Below are 16838 nucleotides of genomic sequence, written 5' to 3'. Positions count from 1 at the left end.
CCTGGAGAATCCCATGGACAGAGGAGCCCAGTGGGTTACAGTCCATGGGGTCGCAAAGAGTCGGACATAACTGAGAGATTAAGCGCACACACATTACTATATATAAAATAGATAAACAACAAGGACCTACTGTATAGCACAGGAACTACAGTCAATATCTTGTAATAACCTATAATGGAAAAGAATCTGAATCACTTTGCTGTAAAAATGTTAGCGACATAAGGATGATTCTCTTGGTCACTCCCCCGCCCCACCTTTTTTTTTCCTGCAACATTGTGAGGCATGCGGGATCTTAGTTCCCTAACAATGGGTCGAACCCATGCCCCATGATTTGGGAACACAGAATATTAACCATTGGGCCACCAAAGGAAGTCCATCTTGGTTACTTCTTACATTTCTGGATTCATGAATGTCATGAAATTCAAGGAAAAGTTTTCTACACACCTCTAAAAGACTAACTTCGCTAATCTGTGGTGAAGTGAAAGTGAAGTCGCTCAGTCGTGTCTGACTCTTTGCGACCCCAGGCTCCTCTGTCCATGGGATTTTCCAGGCAAGAGTACTAGAGTGGGTTGCCATTTCCTTCTCCAGGAGATCTTCCAGACCCAGGGATTGAACCCTGGGTTCACTGTAGGCAGACGCTTTACCATCTGAGCCACCAGGGAAGCCCATATTTCTTTGAGCCCCTTTTTTGGGGCAGGGCAGGAATACTGGAGTGGGTTGCCGTTTCCTTCTCCAGGAGATCTTCCTGACCCAGGGATTGAACCCGGGTCTCCCACATTGTAGGCAGATGCTTTACCGTCTGAGCCACCAGGGTTTTCCTGATACTCTGTAGTTGTGTGTTTTTCCTCCTTTTAAGGGTTCATATGTTATTGTACGTATGTTTTAACCTTTGCCCATTCCATAGTAAACACTGTATATCCTCAAGGGAAATGGAAATCAGTAAAGCATGAGTCAACATGTGACCTTCAGAAATATAAACAGGTGTGGTGTGTACCATAGTTCTGCCACTTATTAGCTGTGTTGCCTTGGTCACCCTCACCTGTGTGATACTCTGTTTTTAAAATAATTTTTTTATTTATATTTTTGGCTGTGCTGGGTCTTCATTGCTGCACGGGCCACTCTCTAGCTGTCATGCGTGGGCTTCTTATTTCAGTGGTTTCTCTTGGTGTGGAGCGTGGGCTCAGTAGTTGCGGCTCCTGGACTCTAGAGCACAGGCTAAATAGTTGTGGTGCACAGGCTTAGTTGCTCAGCAGCATGTGGGATCTTCCCTGATAAGGGATCAAACCCATGTTCCCTGCATCGGCAGGTGATTTCTTAACCACTGAATCACAGGGAAATACCCATCCTCAGTTTCTTAACCCAGGTTGTTCAGTCACTCAGTCATGTCCGACTTTTTTCGACCCCATGGACTGTGAGGGTTAAATGGCACAACACAGGTAAGGTGGTTGGGACAGTGGGTTGCCAGTGAATAAAGAAGTACCTGTATGTCGACAGAGTAGATCACCTAGAATCTGCCTGACTAAGTAAACATGCATACAATTCTTCATCAGTGTCTACGTAGAAAGCAAATACTCCATTCAGGAGCTTTTAGGATCAGAGCACTTGGACACTTGGCCCATTCCCTTGGTGGTCTGGTGGTGGTTTGAGTTAGGAATCTCTGGACCCCCTGCCCCATAGGCACTTAGTTAAAATTCATCTTGGACTTGGGTGAAGTGTGCCCTGGACAAGTGAGTGACTTGGAGGCCTGACAACCTCCCGGGTGGGGTCTGATCAATGGGATCGACAGATGTCTGTCATTCCTTCTGCCCTGTTGGCTCTGAACAAGCCTCTAGCAGACTGCCAAACAGGCCAGCCGAGCAGCTCTGGTGGGCGGGTGGCGCTCACCCTCTGGCTCTTGCCAGCTGCTCATCCTGCCCTGTCCTGGCCTCTGGAGACAAAACAGACGAGAGCCTGCCCTCAGCTGGCCCTACTTCACCTGGCCCCTGCTGCCAGTGTGTGAAGACCTCAGGGATGAACAATTTGCCTCTCTGAATATTTCACATAAACCCAGGACTGGCATTTTCTGGCAGCAAAGATTAAAGTGTCCTACAGTGCTAGAAAAAATTTAAAGCCATGCTCCATTTTCTAAGTATAAAAATCTCTTAAATGTTCGATGTCTAAAAGTCACTTTCTAGAGCAAAACTTATTTTCCCTCAGCTTCGTTTTCACAGTGTTTTATCCCCAAAGATATGAGAGTTCAAAGCTGCAACTTTAAGAATTATTCTACATTGAATTTTTTAATGATGCTTTTTAAATTTAAGAAAACCTACATGTCAGTAATTAATATACTAAGCAGTAGATGATGCTATAAAGTGAAAAAATGTCTTTTGGCATTACCACCTCCTGTTAACAGTTTATTCTATGCCTTTTTAGAAGTGAATATTCCAAACTAAAGTACATATATCAACATATATAACATATATGTAAACATAGAAATATAAGTATATACAAACACAACTTGAGTTATTTATCTTTCTCACTCAAGATATATATACATGATCTATGATATATATATTACATACATTTACTTACTGTATGCCATGCACCATTCTCATTGCTTTTCATTTATTAAATTTTTTAACCCATACGTCAACGCAATGAGTTAGCATTACTATTGTTTTCGTTTTCCAAATGAGGATGAAAAATTCTGGAATGGTCCAAATTATGTACCAAAGTCACAGTTAATAAATGGGGACACTGGGATTTGAAACAGAGGACTCTGATTTGAGCCCTGACTCTTATCTGTGGTGCTGTTGTCCATATATATATATATATATATATATACATATATATATATATGCTCCTGCTGCTGCTAACTCGCTTCAGTCGTGTCTGACTCTGTGCGACCCCAGAGACGGCAGCCCACCAGCTTCCCCATCCCTGGGATTCTCCAGGCAAGAGCACTGGAGTGGGTTGCCATTTCCTTCTCCAATGCATGAAAGTGAAAAGTGAAAGTGAAGTCGCTCAGTCATGTCCAACTCTAGTGACCCCATGGACTGCAGACCACCAGGCTCCTCTGTCCATGGGATTTTCCAGGCAAAAGTACTGGAGTGGGGTGCCATTGCCTCCTCCGATGTCATATATATATATATATATATATATATATATATATATATGACATTTTTCCTGTTCAGTTCAGTTCAGTTCAGTCACTCAGTCGTGTCCGACTCTTTGCGATCCCATGAATTACAACACACCAGGCCTCCCTGTCTATCACCATCTCCCGGAGTTCATTCAAACTCACATCCATCGAGTCGGTGATGCCATCCAGCCATCTCATCCTCTGTCGTCCCCTTTTCCTCCTGCCCCCAATCCCTCCCAGCATCAGAGTCTTTTCCAATGAGTCAACTCTTGGCATGAGGTGGCCAAAGTACTGGAGTTTCAGCTTTAGCATCATTCCTTCCAAGGAACACCCAGGACTGATCTCCTTTAGAATGGACTGGTTGGATCTCCTTGCAGTCCAAGGGACTCTCAACAGTCTTCTCCAACACCACAGTTCAAAAGCATAAATTCTTCGGCGCTCAGCCTTCTTCACAGTCCAACTCTCACATCCATACATGACTACTGGAAAAACCATAGCCTGGACTAGATGGACCTTTGTTGGCAAAGTAATGTCTCTGCTTTTCAATATGCTATCTAGGTTGGTCATAACTTTCCTTCCAAGGAGTAAGCGTCTTTTAATTTCATGGCTGCAGTCACCATCTGCAGTGATTTTGGAGCCCAGAAAAATAAAGTCTGACACTGTTTCCACTGTTTCCCCATCTATTTCCCATGAAGTGATGGGACCGGATGCCATGATCTTCGTTTTCTGAATGTTGAGCTTTAAGCCAACTTTTTCACTCTCCACTTTCACCTTCATCAAGAGGCTTTTTAGTTCCTCTTCACTTTCTGCCATAAGGGTGGTGTCATCTGCATATCTGAGGTTATTGATATTTCTCCCGGCAATCTTGATTCCAGCTTGTGTTTCTTCCAGCCCAGCATTTCTCATGATGTACTCTGCATATAAGTTAAATAAACAGAGTGACAATATACAGCCTTGACGAACTCCTTTTCCTATTTGGAACCAGTCTATTGTTCCATGTCCAGTTCTAACTGTTGCTTCCTGACCTGCATACAAATTTCTCAAGAGGCAGGTCAGGTGGTCTGGTATTCCCATCTCTTTCAGAATTTTCCACAGTTTATTGTGATCCACACAGTCAAAGGCTTTGGCATAGTCAATAAAGCAGAAATAGATGCTTTTCTGGAACTCTCTTGCTTTTTCCATGATCCAGCGGATGTTGGCAATTTGATCTCCGGTTCCTCTGCCTTTTCTAAAACCAGCTTGAACATCAGGAAGTTCACGGTTCATATATTGCTGAAGCCTGGCTTGGAGAATTTTAAGCATTACTTTACTAGCGTGTGAGATGAGTGCAATTGTGTGGTAGTTTGAGCATTCTTTGGCATATATATATGGATGTATGTATTTGATGTGGACCATTTTAAAAAGTCTTCATTGAATGTTACAATATTGTTTCTGCTTTATGTTTTGGGGTTTTTTGACCCAAGACGTGGGATTTTAACTCCCTGAACAGGGATCAAACTGGCACCCTCTGCATTGGAAGGCGAAGTCCTAATCACTGGACTGCCAAGGAAGTCTTTTTTTTTTTTTTTAATGGCTTCAAGGAACATTCACATGCATTACTTCACCCGCCCATCACACTGGCATGGGACGACATCTATCATGGTCTCACTTCACCTATAAGAAAACAGGCTAAGTGACTTGCTCAAAAGCACACAGTGAATTGTGCATGAAGCCAGGTTTGCTGCTGCTGCTGCTAGGTCGCTTCAGTCGTGTCCGACTCTGTGCGACCCCAGAGATGGCAGCCCACCAGGCTTCCCCGTCCCTGGGATTCTCCAGGCAAGAACACTGGAGTGGGTTGCCATTTCCTTCTCCAATGCATGAAAATGAAAAGTGAAAGTGAAGTTGCTCAGTCGTGTCCGACTCTAGTGACCCCATAGACAGCCTACCAGGCTCCTCCGTCCATGGGATTTTCCAAGCAAGAGTACTGGAGTGGGGTGCCATTGCCTTCTCTGGAAGCCAGGTTTAGAACTCTCTAATTCTGCATCCAGCCTGTCAACACCTGGCAGTCCATCACATCTTCCATGAAATGGTTTCAAGTAGGCATTTTCTTTGGAGAAAGCAATGGCACCCCACTCCAGTACTCTTGCCTGGAAAATCCCATGGACGGAGGAGCCTGGTGGGCTGCCGGGTCACACAGAGTCAGACACGACTGAAGCGACTTCACTTTCACTTTTCATTTTCATGCATTGGAGAAGGAAATGGCAACCCACTCCAGTGTTCTTGCCTGGAGAATCCCAGGGACAGGGGAGCCTAGTGGGCTGCCGTCTATGGGGTCGCACAGAGTAGGACACAACTGAAGCTACTTAGCAGCAGCAGCAGTCATTTTCTTACACCATTTTTTAAAAAACTTGAGATGAAACAATATGCACCCAAAACAGAAAATAAAAACTGATCTCAGTGTTGATCTTTTCAAATATTTAGTTGGTTATAGCTCTGAAAAGGGGGTCCCGGGGGTGGCTCAGTGGCTTCCCTCATAGCTCAGTCAGTAAAGAGTCTGCCTGCAATGCAGGAGACCCAGGTTCCATTCCTGGGTCAGGAAGATCCCCTTGAGAAGGAAATGGCAACCCACTCCAGTATTCTTGCCTGGAGAATCCCATAGACAGAGGGGCCTGGCAGGCAGTCTACGGGATTTGATAGTCTATGGGGTTGCAAGAATCGGACATAACTAAGCACATGCAGCAGCAGCAGCTGCACTTGGGTTCCATCCCTGGGTGGGGAAGATTCCCTGGAGAAGGGGACGGCAACCTACTCCAGTGTTCTTGCCTGGGAAATCCGATGGACAGAGGAGCCTGGCAGGCCACAGTCCATAGGGTTGCAGAAGAGTTGGACATGACTTAGAGATTAAATGACAACAACCCCGCTGTGAAGGAGGAACGGAGCTGAGGGGATGTGATCCCACTCACTCCTTCAAGGTGGAGGCCACCAGAGCCACAGAACTCTGCGATCTCTTAGCTGGGCCCAGCTCTGTCCCAGATGCCAGCGCATCCCAGTGTCTCCCAGACATCCCTCAGAGGTCTTTCAGGCACCTCCTACTGAATAAGACCAGAACTGAACGCACCATGTCTCCCCTCAACCCTGTCTCTGGTCTCCCTCTCAGGTAAACTACCAGCAGCTCAAGCCAGGAGGTGGGAGTCATGCGCTTCCTACTCCTCCAGTCTCCACTATCTGTCACAGAGATCTGTATGTTCTAGCTTTCTAAACACTTTCCGAGGGTCCTCTTCTCTCCACCTGCACCACCACCTCCTGCTCCAGGCTACCACCATCTCTCCCAGGACCGCCGCAGCTTCCTAACTGCCCCCACCCCCACCCCGTCTCTGCGCACACTGCCTCTCCCACCCCTACAACAGCCGCCCTAGAAAGGAATACCTGATGGAAATTTCACCATCATCCACCCTGGCAGAAAGCCTCTGGCGCACTCAAGACTAAAGTCCACTATGCTTACACAAGCCTACGACGTCATCCAAGACCTGTTCCCGCCCTCTTGGCTCTCCACCACTGGCCCTCCCAAGTTCCGGCGCCCCCAAGCCCCTCCCTGAGCTGGGACGGGCGAAAGGCGGATCCCGGGGGACCTTGCGACGGGTGCCCTGGACCAGCCCAGGCTGAGCGCGTAGTGTGCGCTGCCGGACCAGTCTATCTCCGGCCCTGCTAATCTCAGAGTAGGGCGGGACCTATCAGACTGTCTAAACCAATCCTAGATTGGGGGCGGGGCTGGGGCGGGACTCTGGGCTCCAAGCCATGCCCTGGTTTTCCGGCTTCCCAAACCCAACTGCGGGGCCGCAACCGCACACTTTGCCTGCGACCCCTAGGCCTCGCGCATCTTTCGGCGCAATGGACCTGGCGACGGCCGCGCAGGTGAGCGAGGCGGTGGCGGAGAAGATGCTCCAGTACCGGCGAGACAAGTCAGGCTGGAAGATTTGCCGGGAAGGCGTGAGTGAGGAACGGGGGCAGAAAGGGGTCGTGGGGTCTTTGCTCCCTGGGGCTGGGGTCTCAGAAGCCCCTAGGCTCCTCCTCTCCCGTGAGTTTTTCTGCATTTTATCCCCTGGAGCTAGATTGAAGAGGAGATTCCACTGGGGGTTGTTTCCTTAAAAAAAAATATAGGGCCAGTTGTGCACACAATGACCCCTAGGAGATGAGTATGTGTCCCTTTCACTAAATGACTTAGTCAAGGTCACCTGCTGGCAAATGGTTAGGGTGGAGCGGGAAGCACCAAACAGATCTAAATTGTCCGAGGAAACAAGATGCATGGTGGTTTTTAAAGAGATTTGAAAATCTCCAGTGCTCTAAAGCTCTTCGAGTAGCCACACGAGATCCCTTTGTCCATCGCATCATCCTGGAGGCAGCTTTGTTCAGGACTAGTCCCCACTCTGTCACAAATCAGTTGGGTCTCACCTTGGACACTTGCATCTCTTGAGGCTCTTGACTTTTCTTCCATAAAATAGGGGATCGGGCTCTATCTCCCAAGAGCCCTTTTAGTTCTAAAATTGTGCGATTCTGTGCCTTTTGACAGAACGGAGTTTCAGTTTCCTGGAGGCCATCTGTGGAGTTTCCAGGGAACCTGTAAGTGCATGCCTTGCTCAGAGCTCCTCAGGGTGTCACACCTCTCCTGATGTTTCTGTGGGTTTGCTTCCTTTGAGACGGCAGTCCATCCTAGCACCTGGAATCAACTTGCCAGTCATCCTCCGGAAAAGCTTCTGCATCTAACTAAATCATTTCCTCAAACTGTATTCTTATGAAAGCTTAGCGTCTGTCCGTTTCTGCAGGCCCATGGGGAGGTGGGCCGGTAGATGTCAGCCCCTTCTCTGCAAGGCTGTCTTAAAGAAGAGTGGCACACATGGCTTCTAGTCCTTCTGTGTAATCCCAGAATAAACAAGTTTGGTTGGTGCCTTGGGGTCACATTGCTCTTTGTGCTACAGGTACAAAGGAGAAGGCATTGTGAACGGGACACCACAGCAGGTGTGGGACTGCGTGAAGCCACTTGCTGGGACTTTACGAGCTCAGTGGGATGAGAATGTGAACAGTTTTGAAATTATTGAAAGCCTCACTGATGTAAGTCTTTCCAAGCACTGTTATCCAGAGACAGTAAGCTGACTCTGTCCCCTCTGTGAAGGGTCAGTGACACCTTTAGGCAAGGAGTTGTTGTTGTTTTGTTGCTAAGTTGTGACTGACTCTTTGCAACTGTAGCCAGCCAGGCTCCTCAGTCCATTGGATTTCCCAGGCAAGAATACTGGTGTGGGTTGCCATTTCCTTCTCAAGAAATTTTTCCCGACTCAGGGATCAAACCTGCCTCTCTTGCGTCTCCTGCATTGGTAGGTGGATGCTTTACCACTGTGGCACCTGGAAAGCCCTTAGGCAAGGGGAGTGCCCAGCAAATAGGTTGCGCACTGCTCAACACTTAAACCCAGCCTCAGCTCAGTATAGGTATGTACCAGTGAGACCCAGAGAGGTAGAGCTGCCCTAAACAGAGCTGAGAGAACCCTGCAGTGGCTAATGAAGGCAGGAGTTCAAAGTGAATGTGAGCTCTGAGAATGGTGAAGCAGCCTGGATTGGACGCATCAGCTCTAGTTGGAAATATTGCCCCTTGATGGGACCATGATAATGAGTCCTGGCCACAGACTCAGGATCCTCCGCCAGCTGTGAGACTGTGCTGGGGGCAAACTCTGGATGCCACTTTCTCTGCCGATAAAACATGTGGTATCTAGCCTAGTGCTGCCCAGTAGAACTTTCTGCTGTGATGAAAATATTCGACAACAGCGCTGTTCAATACAGGAGCCACTGGCCCCAAGTGGCCACAGACATTTGAAAGGTGTCTAGTTTGAAGAGATTGTTAATTTTATATAATTTTCATGATTCAGTGTAAATTTAAATAGCCATGTGGAACTTGTGGCTGCCATATTGGACAGCAGAGATCTAGTTGGTCCTGCCCTGGGATCCTCTGTAGTGTTAAGCATGTGTGTGTATGCTAAGTTGCTTTGGTTGTATCTCTTTATGACCCCATGAACTGTAGCCGCCAGGCTCCTCTGTCCATGAAATTTCCTAGGCAAGAATACTGGAGTGGGTTTCTATTTCCTCTTCCAGGGGATCTTCCCAACCCAGGAATCTAACTGGGTCTCTTGCGTTGGCAGGCAGATTCTTTACCACTGAGCCACTTGGAAAGCCCCGTAGTATTAAGAATCCACCTCATTTTGATTATATAAGTTAAGGAGGAAAAAAAAAAGACATAGCCAAAAGAAATGAAAAAGTTGCCTTGAGGAAATGTTGCTAGTTTTTTTTTTTTTTGAATGGTGCCTTGATTTTGACATCTGTGGACCTAGTACCCTCTTGGGTGCTTCTATAGCAGGTGTTATGAAACCTGAAGCCGTAATTCTTTACTATTTGATCAGCAGAAACCAAGTATTCTTAACCTTCACCAGGAATTCACATTTCAATTCATTATCACAGGAGTTTACGTCAGTGTTTCGTGAAGGGTGGGGCACAAGGTGATAGGTCTTTAACAGTCGAAGCTGAACTTCAATCACCCCAGTGAAGTCACTCCATTTCAAGCCTTCAATCTCTCTGATAACTTGAAGCAGAAAGTCTCAGGGGCTGATGTGCCTTTGACACCTTGCTAATCTCCATTATGACAGACAGCTGGCCTCAGGCTCAGAATCAGAACGCAAGAATTCCGTGTGTGTGTGTGTGTGTGTGTGTGTGTAGCAGTTGTCTTTTATTTATGCCAAATGATACCTTCTTTTTCATTTCCAGCAGTTAAATAGCTTCCTTTTAAAATAAGTTTAAGTTTTAAAAAATGAGCACATTTAGATAACAAATATTAAGTGAATGGGCTTCCCTGATGACTTAGATGGAAAAGAATCTGTCTACAATATAGGAGACCTGGCTTCAATCCCTGGGTTGGGAAAATCCTCTGGAGAAGGGAGTGGCTACGCACTCCAGTATTCTGGAGAATCCCATGGACAGAGGAGCCTGGCAGGCTACAGTCCATGGGGTAACAAAGAGTCAGACACAACTGAGTGATTAACACGTTAAGTGAATAATGGGATAGGCTGTCCCTGGGACTGTCCCATCCTGGGGCCTGATCATGTGACCCTGAAAGGGCCAAGGTCCTGCTGGAGTAGGGAAACCATGGGATAAAGCATGGGCTTGAGGGGTCCTTGACTTGTAAAGTGGGGGAATGAACTTGGTGGAATATTCTGAGACTGGGTGAAGTTCTAGGGGTACTCCCTCCCAGGGCTGGGACTGGGGGAAACCAGAAAGCTGTGTAGGACACATATTTAAGGAGGCACTGTTCTCAAGGTTGAGCAAGAAGAGCAGAGTCAGCTTAAGAAAGGAATGGCCTCTCTTGCCTCAGGCTAGACCCGGCCCCGTTCAAGTCTCTCTTCACCCTGAGCTTTGTGGTCAATTCCTTCATCTCTGCAAGCCTCAGTTTTCTTATTTGGCCAAATGGGTAAATGAAACCAGTTTCTCAGTTGTGAGGGACCACTGAGAGCATTGTACATAAACTCAGTGGACATGAGTTTGAACAAACTCCAGGAGATAGTGAAGGACAGGGAGGCCTGGCATGTGGCAGTCCATGGGGTTGCAGAGAGTCGGACAAGACTTAGTGACTGAACAACAAAGAACTTTGTCCAGACAGACTCTTGTTATGTGCTCCACCAGTGACAACTCTCATGGTCCTTTTAAAAATTATTTTTAAAAATATTTATTTGTTTTTATTTTTGCCTGAGTCAAGTCTTAGTTGCCGCAGGCCAGTTCTTTGTTGCATCGTTTGTGCTGCCCTTGTTGCCGAGGTCACAACCCAAGATTTTGCAAACTGGGTATATTCTCGTGACCCCGGCACCACCTCCTGGGGAAGTTCATTCCAGACCCTCTAGGTCACAATGCCACCTTGCTGTCAGTGCTGTTCCCATCTTCCAGAGCCTGGCTTATTGGGACCGGATGTGGGGGTGGGTGAGCTCCGAGTGGAGTCAGGGCAGGGAGCAGATGCCAGGCCATCGGATGCAGCTGGACCCCTCTTTCCTCTGACAGACCCTGCTCTTCAGCAGAACCACTACCCCCTCGGCCGTCATGAAGCTTATTTCCCCCAGAGACTTCGTGGACCTGGTGCTGGTCAGGACGTACGAGGACGGCACCATCAGTTCCAATGGTGAGCGATGGTGGCCCTGCTTTGAGGTGTTAGTGGGATGCTGGTCTCTGTCTCCCCCACACCCACCCAGTTCCCCAAAGAAAGCCCACCAGCTAGAAATCCCTGAGGCATGCACAGCCTGGGCCTGTTTTTCTTTGTTCCCTTCCCCTTGTCAGGTTTGGGGGGATTCTGTGCCAGGGAGGTCTGAGATGAGAGCATCCATACATGTCATTTTACTTTGAAGACACAGATTCCATCAGCACCCTGTTTTCATTCCTGCTGAGGTGAATAGTTTGTACCCCAGACACACGGGCTGTGATTTAGCTCGAGGGAACCCCAGGGTGTGGTGATCCCCTGCACCCATGGTGTACCTTCCCAAGAGGGCTGTGGCGCTGTCGGCTCCCCGACTTCCAGCCAGGAGCAGAGTTCCTGCCTCTGCACTTTTTACAGTCCCTCCTGCAGAAAGCGCCAGCCTGGCTGCTTTCCTGAATATCCCATGTGGGGACAGGTGGTGGCACGTCCACACCTCTGTCAGCCGGGAATTGAGAAGGAGACCTTCTTCCTTCTACACTCGAGCCTGACATCTGAAATGTTCTTTAAAAAAAAAAAAAAATTGTATTTATTTGGCTGTGCTAGGTCTTAGTTACAGCATTTGGAATCTAGTTCCCTGCATGCATGTATGCTCAGTAATGTCCAACTCTTTGTGACCCCCTGGACTGTAGCCCTCCAGGATCCTCTGTCCATGGGATTCTCCAGGCAAGAACACGGGAGAGGGTTGCCATGCCCTCCTCCATGGGATCTTCCTGACCCAGGGATTGAACCCACCTCTCCTGCATTGGCAGGTGGGCTCTTTACCACTGGGCCACCAGGGAAGACCCTGAATTATTCTTTCCTCTAATACTCTGGCAGGTTGGAGAGGGTGTGTGTGTATATGTGAGTGCAGAAGTGTGTGAGCACACATAGGGTGAACGCATGTGTGTGAGGGACAGTGGGGTGGCAGTAGGGAGAGCTCAGGCTCCAGGTGACTGGTCTGCATACACTCTGGGTGCCTGGTAAGGCCCTTCAGCCACTGTGGCCCGATTGCCGGAAGTTGTAGCTCCCTTACCCTTTACTCTCTCTTCCAGCTGCCAATGTGGAGCATCCATCTTGTCCCCCAAAGCCGGGTTACGTGAGAGGATTTAACCATCCCTGTGGTTGTTTCTGTGAACCTCTGCCAGGGTAAGGACAACCTCCTAGAATGAATGACGTGCCCAGACCTCACTGGCTTCACTGAAGATGTCCTGTTGTTGTTGCTGAGTCGATCAGTCATGTCCGACTCTTTGCAACCCTGGGGACTGCAGCATGCCAGGGCACTCTGTGCCTCACCATCTCCCAGAGTTTGTTCAAACTCATGTCCATTGAATCGGTGATACCATCCAACCATCTCATCCTCTGCCTTCCCCTTCTCCTTTTGCCTTCAGTTTCAGCATCAGATCTTTTCTAGTAAGTCAGCTCTTTGCATCAGATGGCCAAAGTATTGGAGCCTCATCTTCAGCATCAGTCCTTCCAGTGAATATTCAGGGTTGATTTCCTTTAGAATTGACTGGTTTGATCTCCTTTCTATCCAAGGCAGAGGATGTTCTACTCAATGGCAACATTAACAATGATTCCCAATAATTAAAATGCCTTACACCTCTCCTAGGCCTTGCTGTTACAGAGCCCCACATACACATATCAGTGATGTAATACGCCAAAGTTCTATTGGTGTGTGAGAAAGAATTGTGGTGGTATTGTTCAGTCACTCGGTCGTGTCCAACTCTTTGAAACCCCATGGACTGCAGCACACCAGGCTTCCATATCCTTCACCACCTTCCAGAGTTTGCTCAAACTCACGTGCACTGAGTTGGTCATGCTATCTAACCATCTCATCCTCTGCTGCCCCCTTCTTCTCCTGCCTTCAAAATTGTGGGGAAGTGTCCTTATTTCTGATGTGGGGAACCCTCCCTCTAGTCCTAGGCAAGCTGGGCAAATGTCTTGGTCCCATTTAGCAAATGAAGAAACTGAGGCTCAGGGAGGCTGGGGAGTCTGTGCAGGGTCACAGGCTGGCCATGTAGGGTCTAGGCACCCAGTCTTCTTAGAGTTCCCTCAACAAGGAATGAGGTTGAGATGCTCTGGCCTTACGGGTAATTCTGAGAGCACAGCATGAGTCAGCCCCAGAACTGAGCTCAGAAATGGCTCTGTCCCCGTGTTCTCACAGGTCATGGCCAGGTTTTTGGTTTTGTTTTGTTTTGTTTTGCCATACTGAGCAGCATGCAGGATCTTAGTTCTCATATTTTTGGTCTAAGTCTCCATTGTTGCTGTTCAGCCACTCAGTTGTGTCCAGCTCTTTTGTGATCCCATGGACTGTAGCCTGCCATGCTTCTCTGTCCATGGGATTTCCCAGGCAAGAATACTGGAGTGGGTTGCCAGTTCCTTCTCCAGGACATCTTCCCGACCCAGGGATCAAACCCACATCTCCTGAATTGGCAGGTGGATTCTTTACCGCTAACTACCAGGGAAGCCCTCATTTACACTCTTCAGTATTATTCAGGGCATCAAAGTGTTTTGTTCATGTGGATTATATCCATCAATATTTACTATATTTGACATTAAACCTGGGACATTTTAAAATAATGATACATTCATTAGAAGTGACTCATTGGAAAAGACGCTGATGCTGGGAAAGATGGAAAGCAAAAGGAGAAGGGGACGGTGGAGGATGAAATGGTTAGATAGCATCACCAACTCAACACGAATTTGAGCAAACTCCAGGAGACAGTGAAGGACAGGGAAGCCTGGCATGCTGCAGTCCAAGGGGTTGCAAAAAGTCAGACATGATTTATCGACTGAACAACAACAACAGCAATTACATGATAACATAAATATTGTGAAAAATAACTATTTTTCAAAAGAGAAAATAGTAGAGAGTGGTCTTGCTTTACATTTGAGGAAATATTAATATCAGGCTTAATAGAAGCTCACATCTGCTTCTACATTCAGTCTGTTGTGATACACACATCAAAGAGCCTTTGGAAACTGGGCCCCCCACCACAGCAGCAAAGCTGTTAACAACTCCATTCAAATAAAATGCTCAGGGACCTCCCTGGTGGTCCAGTGGCTAAGACTCCATACTTCCAATACAGGGGATGCAGGTTTGATCCCAGGCTGGGAAAGTAAGATCCCACATGCTGTGAGTCATGGCCTCCAAAAATTAAAAATAAATAAATAAACAAAACTGCTTGGTCTCCACAAAGCCCATGCCTTTGTTGTGCTGCCCATGGGAAAAATTTGTGAGAATAAAATACAGGCTGAGAGAATGGGAGAGAAAAGGCAAATCACATCTTAGTGCTGTGAGGAAAATAGCCTTGACCTTAAAAAGCCCTTGAAAGGGTGTCAGGAACCCCCAGGAGTTGCCAGACCTCTCGCAGAATCACTGCCCTCAATGGTCGGAGGGCAGCATCATGTCTCTTTCTCCCAGGACCTGGCACCAGAGTAAGTTCTCTGGAAGACTTTCCTGAGTGAATCAGGCACAGGGAATGAATGACCTTGCTGTGATGGAAATGGGGGCACGTCCTCACTTGCCATCGATGTGGGGCCAGGGAAGCATGCTTGAGAGAACACACTTCCATCCTGAAAAGAAGCAGGTCCAGAGGGGACCCCTGGGCAGTAAACCCAGCGAAATCCCTGGGTTTGGACCACTTCCTTGGGTGGGCCCTCAGTTCTGGATACCTAACAGCCCTGTTTTTGTTTTCACAGGGAGCCAAACAAAACCAGCCTGGTCACGTTCTTCCAGACTGACCTCAGTGGTTACCTCCCACAGAGCGTCGTGGACTCCTTCTTCCCCCGCAGCATGGCTGGGTTCTATGCCAACCTTGGGAAAGCAGTGAAGAAATTCTTTGGTTGACAGCCTGGCTGGTTGGCCAAGAACTGCAGTGGCTCGTGCAGAAGGGCAGTTGTTGAGACACCCCTGGAGAGCCTGGGAGCCCATGGGCTCCTTTGGAAGACACCAATGGAAAGTGCGTCTCCAGGGGCAGCCCTGGGTCCCCTGCTCCTCCATCTACTCGGGTGGGGCTGTTGTCATCCAAGCACACCTTCTCTGGCAGGTGCATAAGAGCCCCCGACCACCAGATGGGGACTCTGCCTGGGCACCATGCGACACACTAGGGTCCAAAGCCTTCCTCTGCCAGTCACTCTCAGAGATCCCCCAAAACCCAGCTCAGCCCCTTTGTTGCATCCGAGCTCTCCGTCCTGTACCACAGACCCCCGGATGTATGGTGCTGTGCCAGCCTTCCCCTTAAAGACATCAACTTGATGTTTAAAAAATGAGATGAGCCTTCAGGAAAAACACTTTCAGTATTCCTTTTGTTGTCTCTTTTATTGAAATCAGTTTTCTTTCTTTTTCCCCTGCATGAATTAAATTTCATGTGCCCCAGGGAAACCAGGCAGTTTGAATATGGCCCTGGAAGCACTCTGGAATTGATTCTGGATGGAGCAAGCCTACAAATGGGATTTGAGGAGAACCTTCCCTCCCTTGGGCATTTGCCTTTTCTTGTCCTTGGTTATGGAAGGTGGAGCAGGAGTCTTCTGGCCTCCAAGCCCTGGTAGGGCCATAGTGCTGTTACCAAATCCATGGGATTTCCCAGGCAAGAATACTGGAGTGGGTTGCCATTTCCTTCTCCAGGGGAGCTTCCCGACCCAGAGATCAAACCCATGTCTCTTGCATTGGCAGGCAGATTCATTACTGCTGAGCCACCAGAGAAGCCCCAGTCAGGGGATACTGCTGCTGCTGCTAAGTCACGTCAGTCGTGTCCGACTCTGTGTGACCCCATAGATGGCAGCCCACCAGGCTCCCCCGTCCCTGGATTCTCCAGGCAAGAACACTGGAGTGGGTTGCCATTTCCTTCTCCAATGCATTAAAGTGAAAAGTAAAAGGGAAGTCGTTCAGTCGTGTCCGACTCTTCGCGACCCCATGGACTGCAGCCCACCAGGCTCCTCCATCCATGGGATTCTCCAGGCAAGAATACTGGAGTGCGGTGCCAGTGCCTTCTCCAAGGGGATACTAGGTGTTGCTAATCAATTTCCGTGCCCCAAGCTTAACAATCAGGCACTAAGTAATGACCAAACCAAATATCCCTTTGATCAGGCACACAGGTAGTTTCCCTACAATGTTCTGTCTGCATTTAAAAACATCTTGGCCTGTTGTGCATGTGCTTGGTTGCTCAGTTGTGCCCGACTCTTTGTGAACCTATGGACTGTGGCCCGCCAGGCTCCTCTGTCCATGGCATTCCCCAGGCAAGAATAGTAGAGTGGGTTGCCATGCCCTCCTGCAGGGAATCGAACTAGGAATCGAACCCAAGTCTCTTATGTCTCCTGTATTGCAGGCAGATTCTTTACCTGCTGAACCATCGGGGAAGCCCCATCTTGGCCTATTGGTCTCTACCAAATCACAGAAGAAAGGACTCACTCTTTGTATCATTTACCAGCTGGACAAGTTTCTTACTGTCTTTGGGTCTCAGTGTTCTCATCTATATAACAGGATAA

General features: G+C 48.1%; 1 protein-coding gene across 1 annotated transcript; it reads left to right on the top strand.

Moving 5' to 3' along the window:
- The first annotated feature begins 6913 nt into the window (after positions 1-6913).
- Positions 6914-15642, top strand: STARD5 (StAR related lipid transfer domain containing 5). The gene is made up of 6 exons (XM_055555759.1): positions 6914-7087; positions 7668-7717; positions 8074-8206; positions 11183-11300; positions 12404-12497; positions 15054-15642. Exons 1-6 carry the CDS (start codon positions 6989-6991, stop codon positions 15199-15201), a joined length of 642 nt encoding a protein of 213 aa, XP_055411734.1. The 5' UTR covers positions 6914-6988; the 3' UTR covers positions 15202-15642.
- The last annotated feature ends 1196 nt before the right edge of the window (positions 15643-16838 follow it).

Source organism: Bubalus kerabau, chromosome 19 (assembly GCF_029407905.1).
Source record: "Bubalus kerabau isolate K-KA32 ecotype Philippines breed swamp buffalo chromosome 19, PCC_UOA_SB_1v2, whole genome shotgun sequence".
NCBI classification, from domain to species: domain Eukaryota; kingdom Metazoa; phylum Chordata; class Mammalia; order Artiodactyla; family Bovidae; genus Bubalus; species Bubalus kerabau.
The sequence above is the reverse complement of the archived record's forward strand: the minus strand, read 5'-3'. Positions and strand labels throughout refer to the sequence as shown.

Bases quoted from the DNA above. Each gene is read 5' to 3' on its own strand.
- STARD5 (XM_055555759.1), top strand. From the start codon at position 6,989: ATGGACCTGGCGACGGCCGCGCAGGTGAGCGAGGCGGTGGCGGAGAAG. The intron at 8,207-11,182 runs GTAAGTCTTTCC...TTCCTCTGACAG, and splicing joins TTATTGAAAGCCTCACTGAT to ACCCTGCTCTTCAGCAGAAC. The intron at 11,301-12,403 runs GTGAGCGATGGT...TCTCTCTTCCAG, and splicing joins CGGCACCATCAGTTCCAATG to CTGCCAATGTGGAGCATCCA.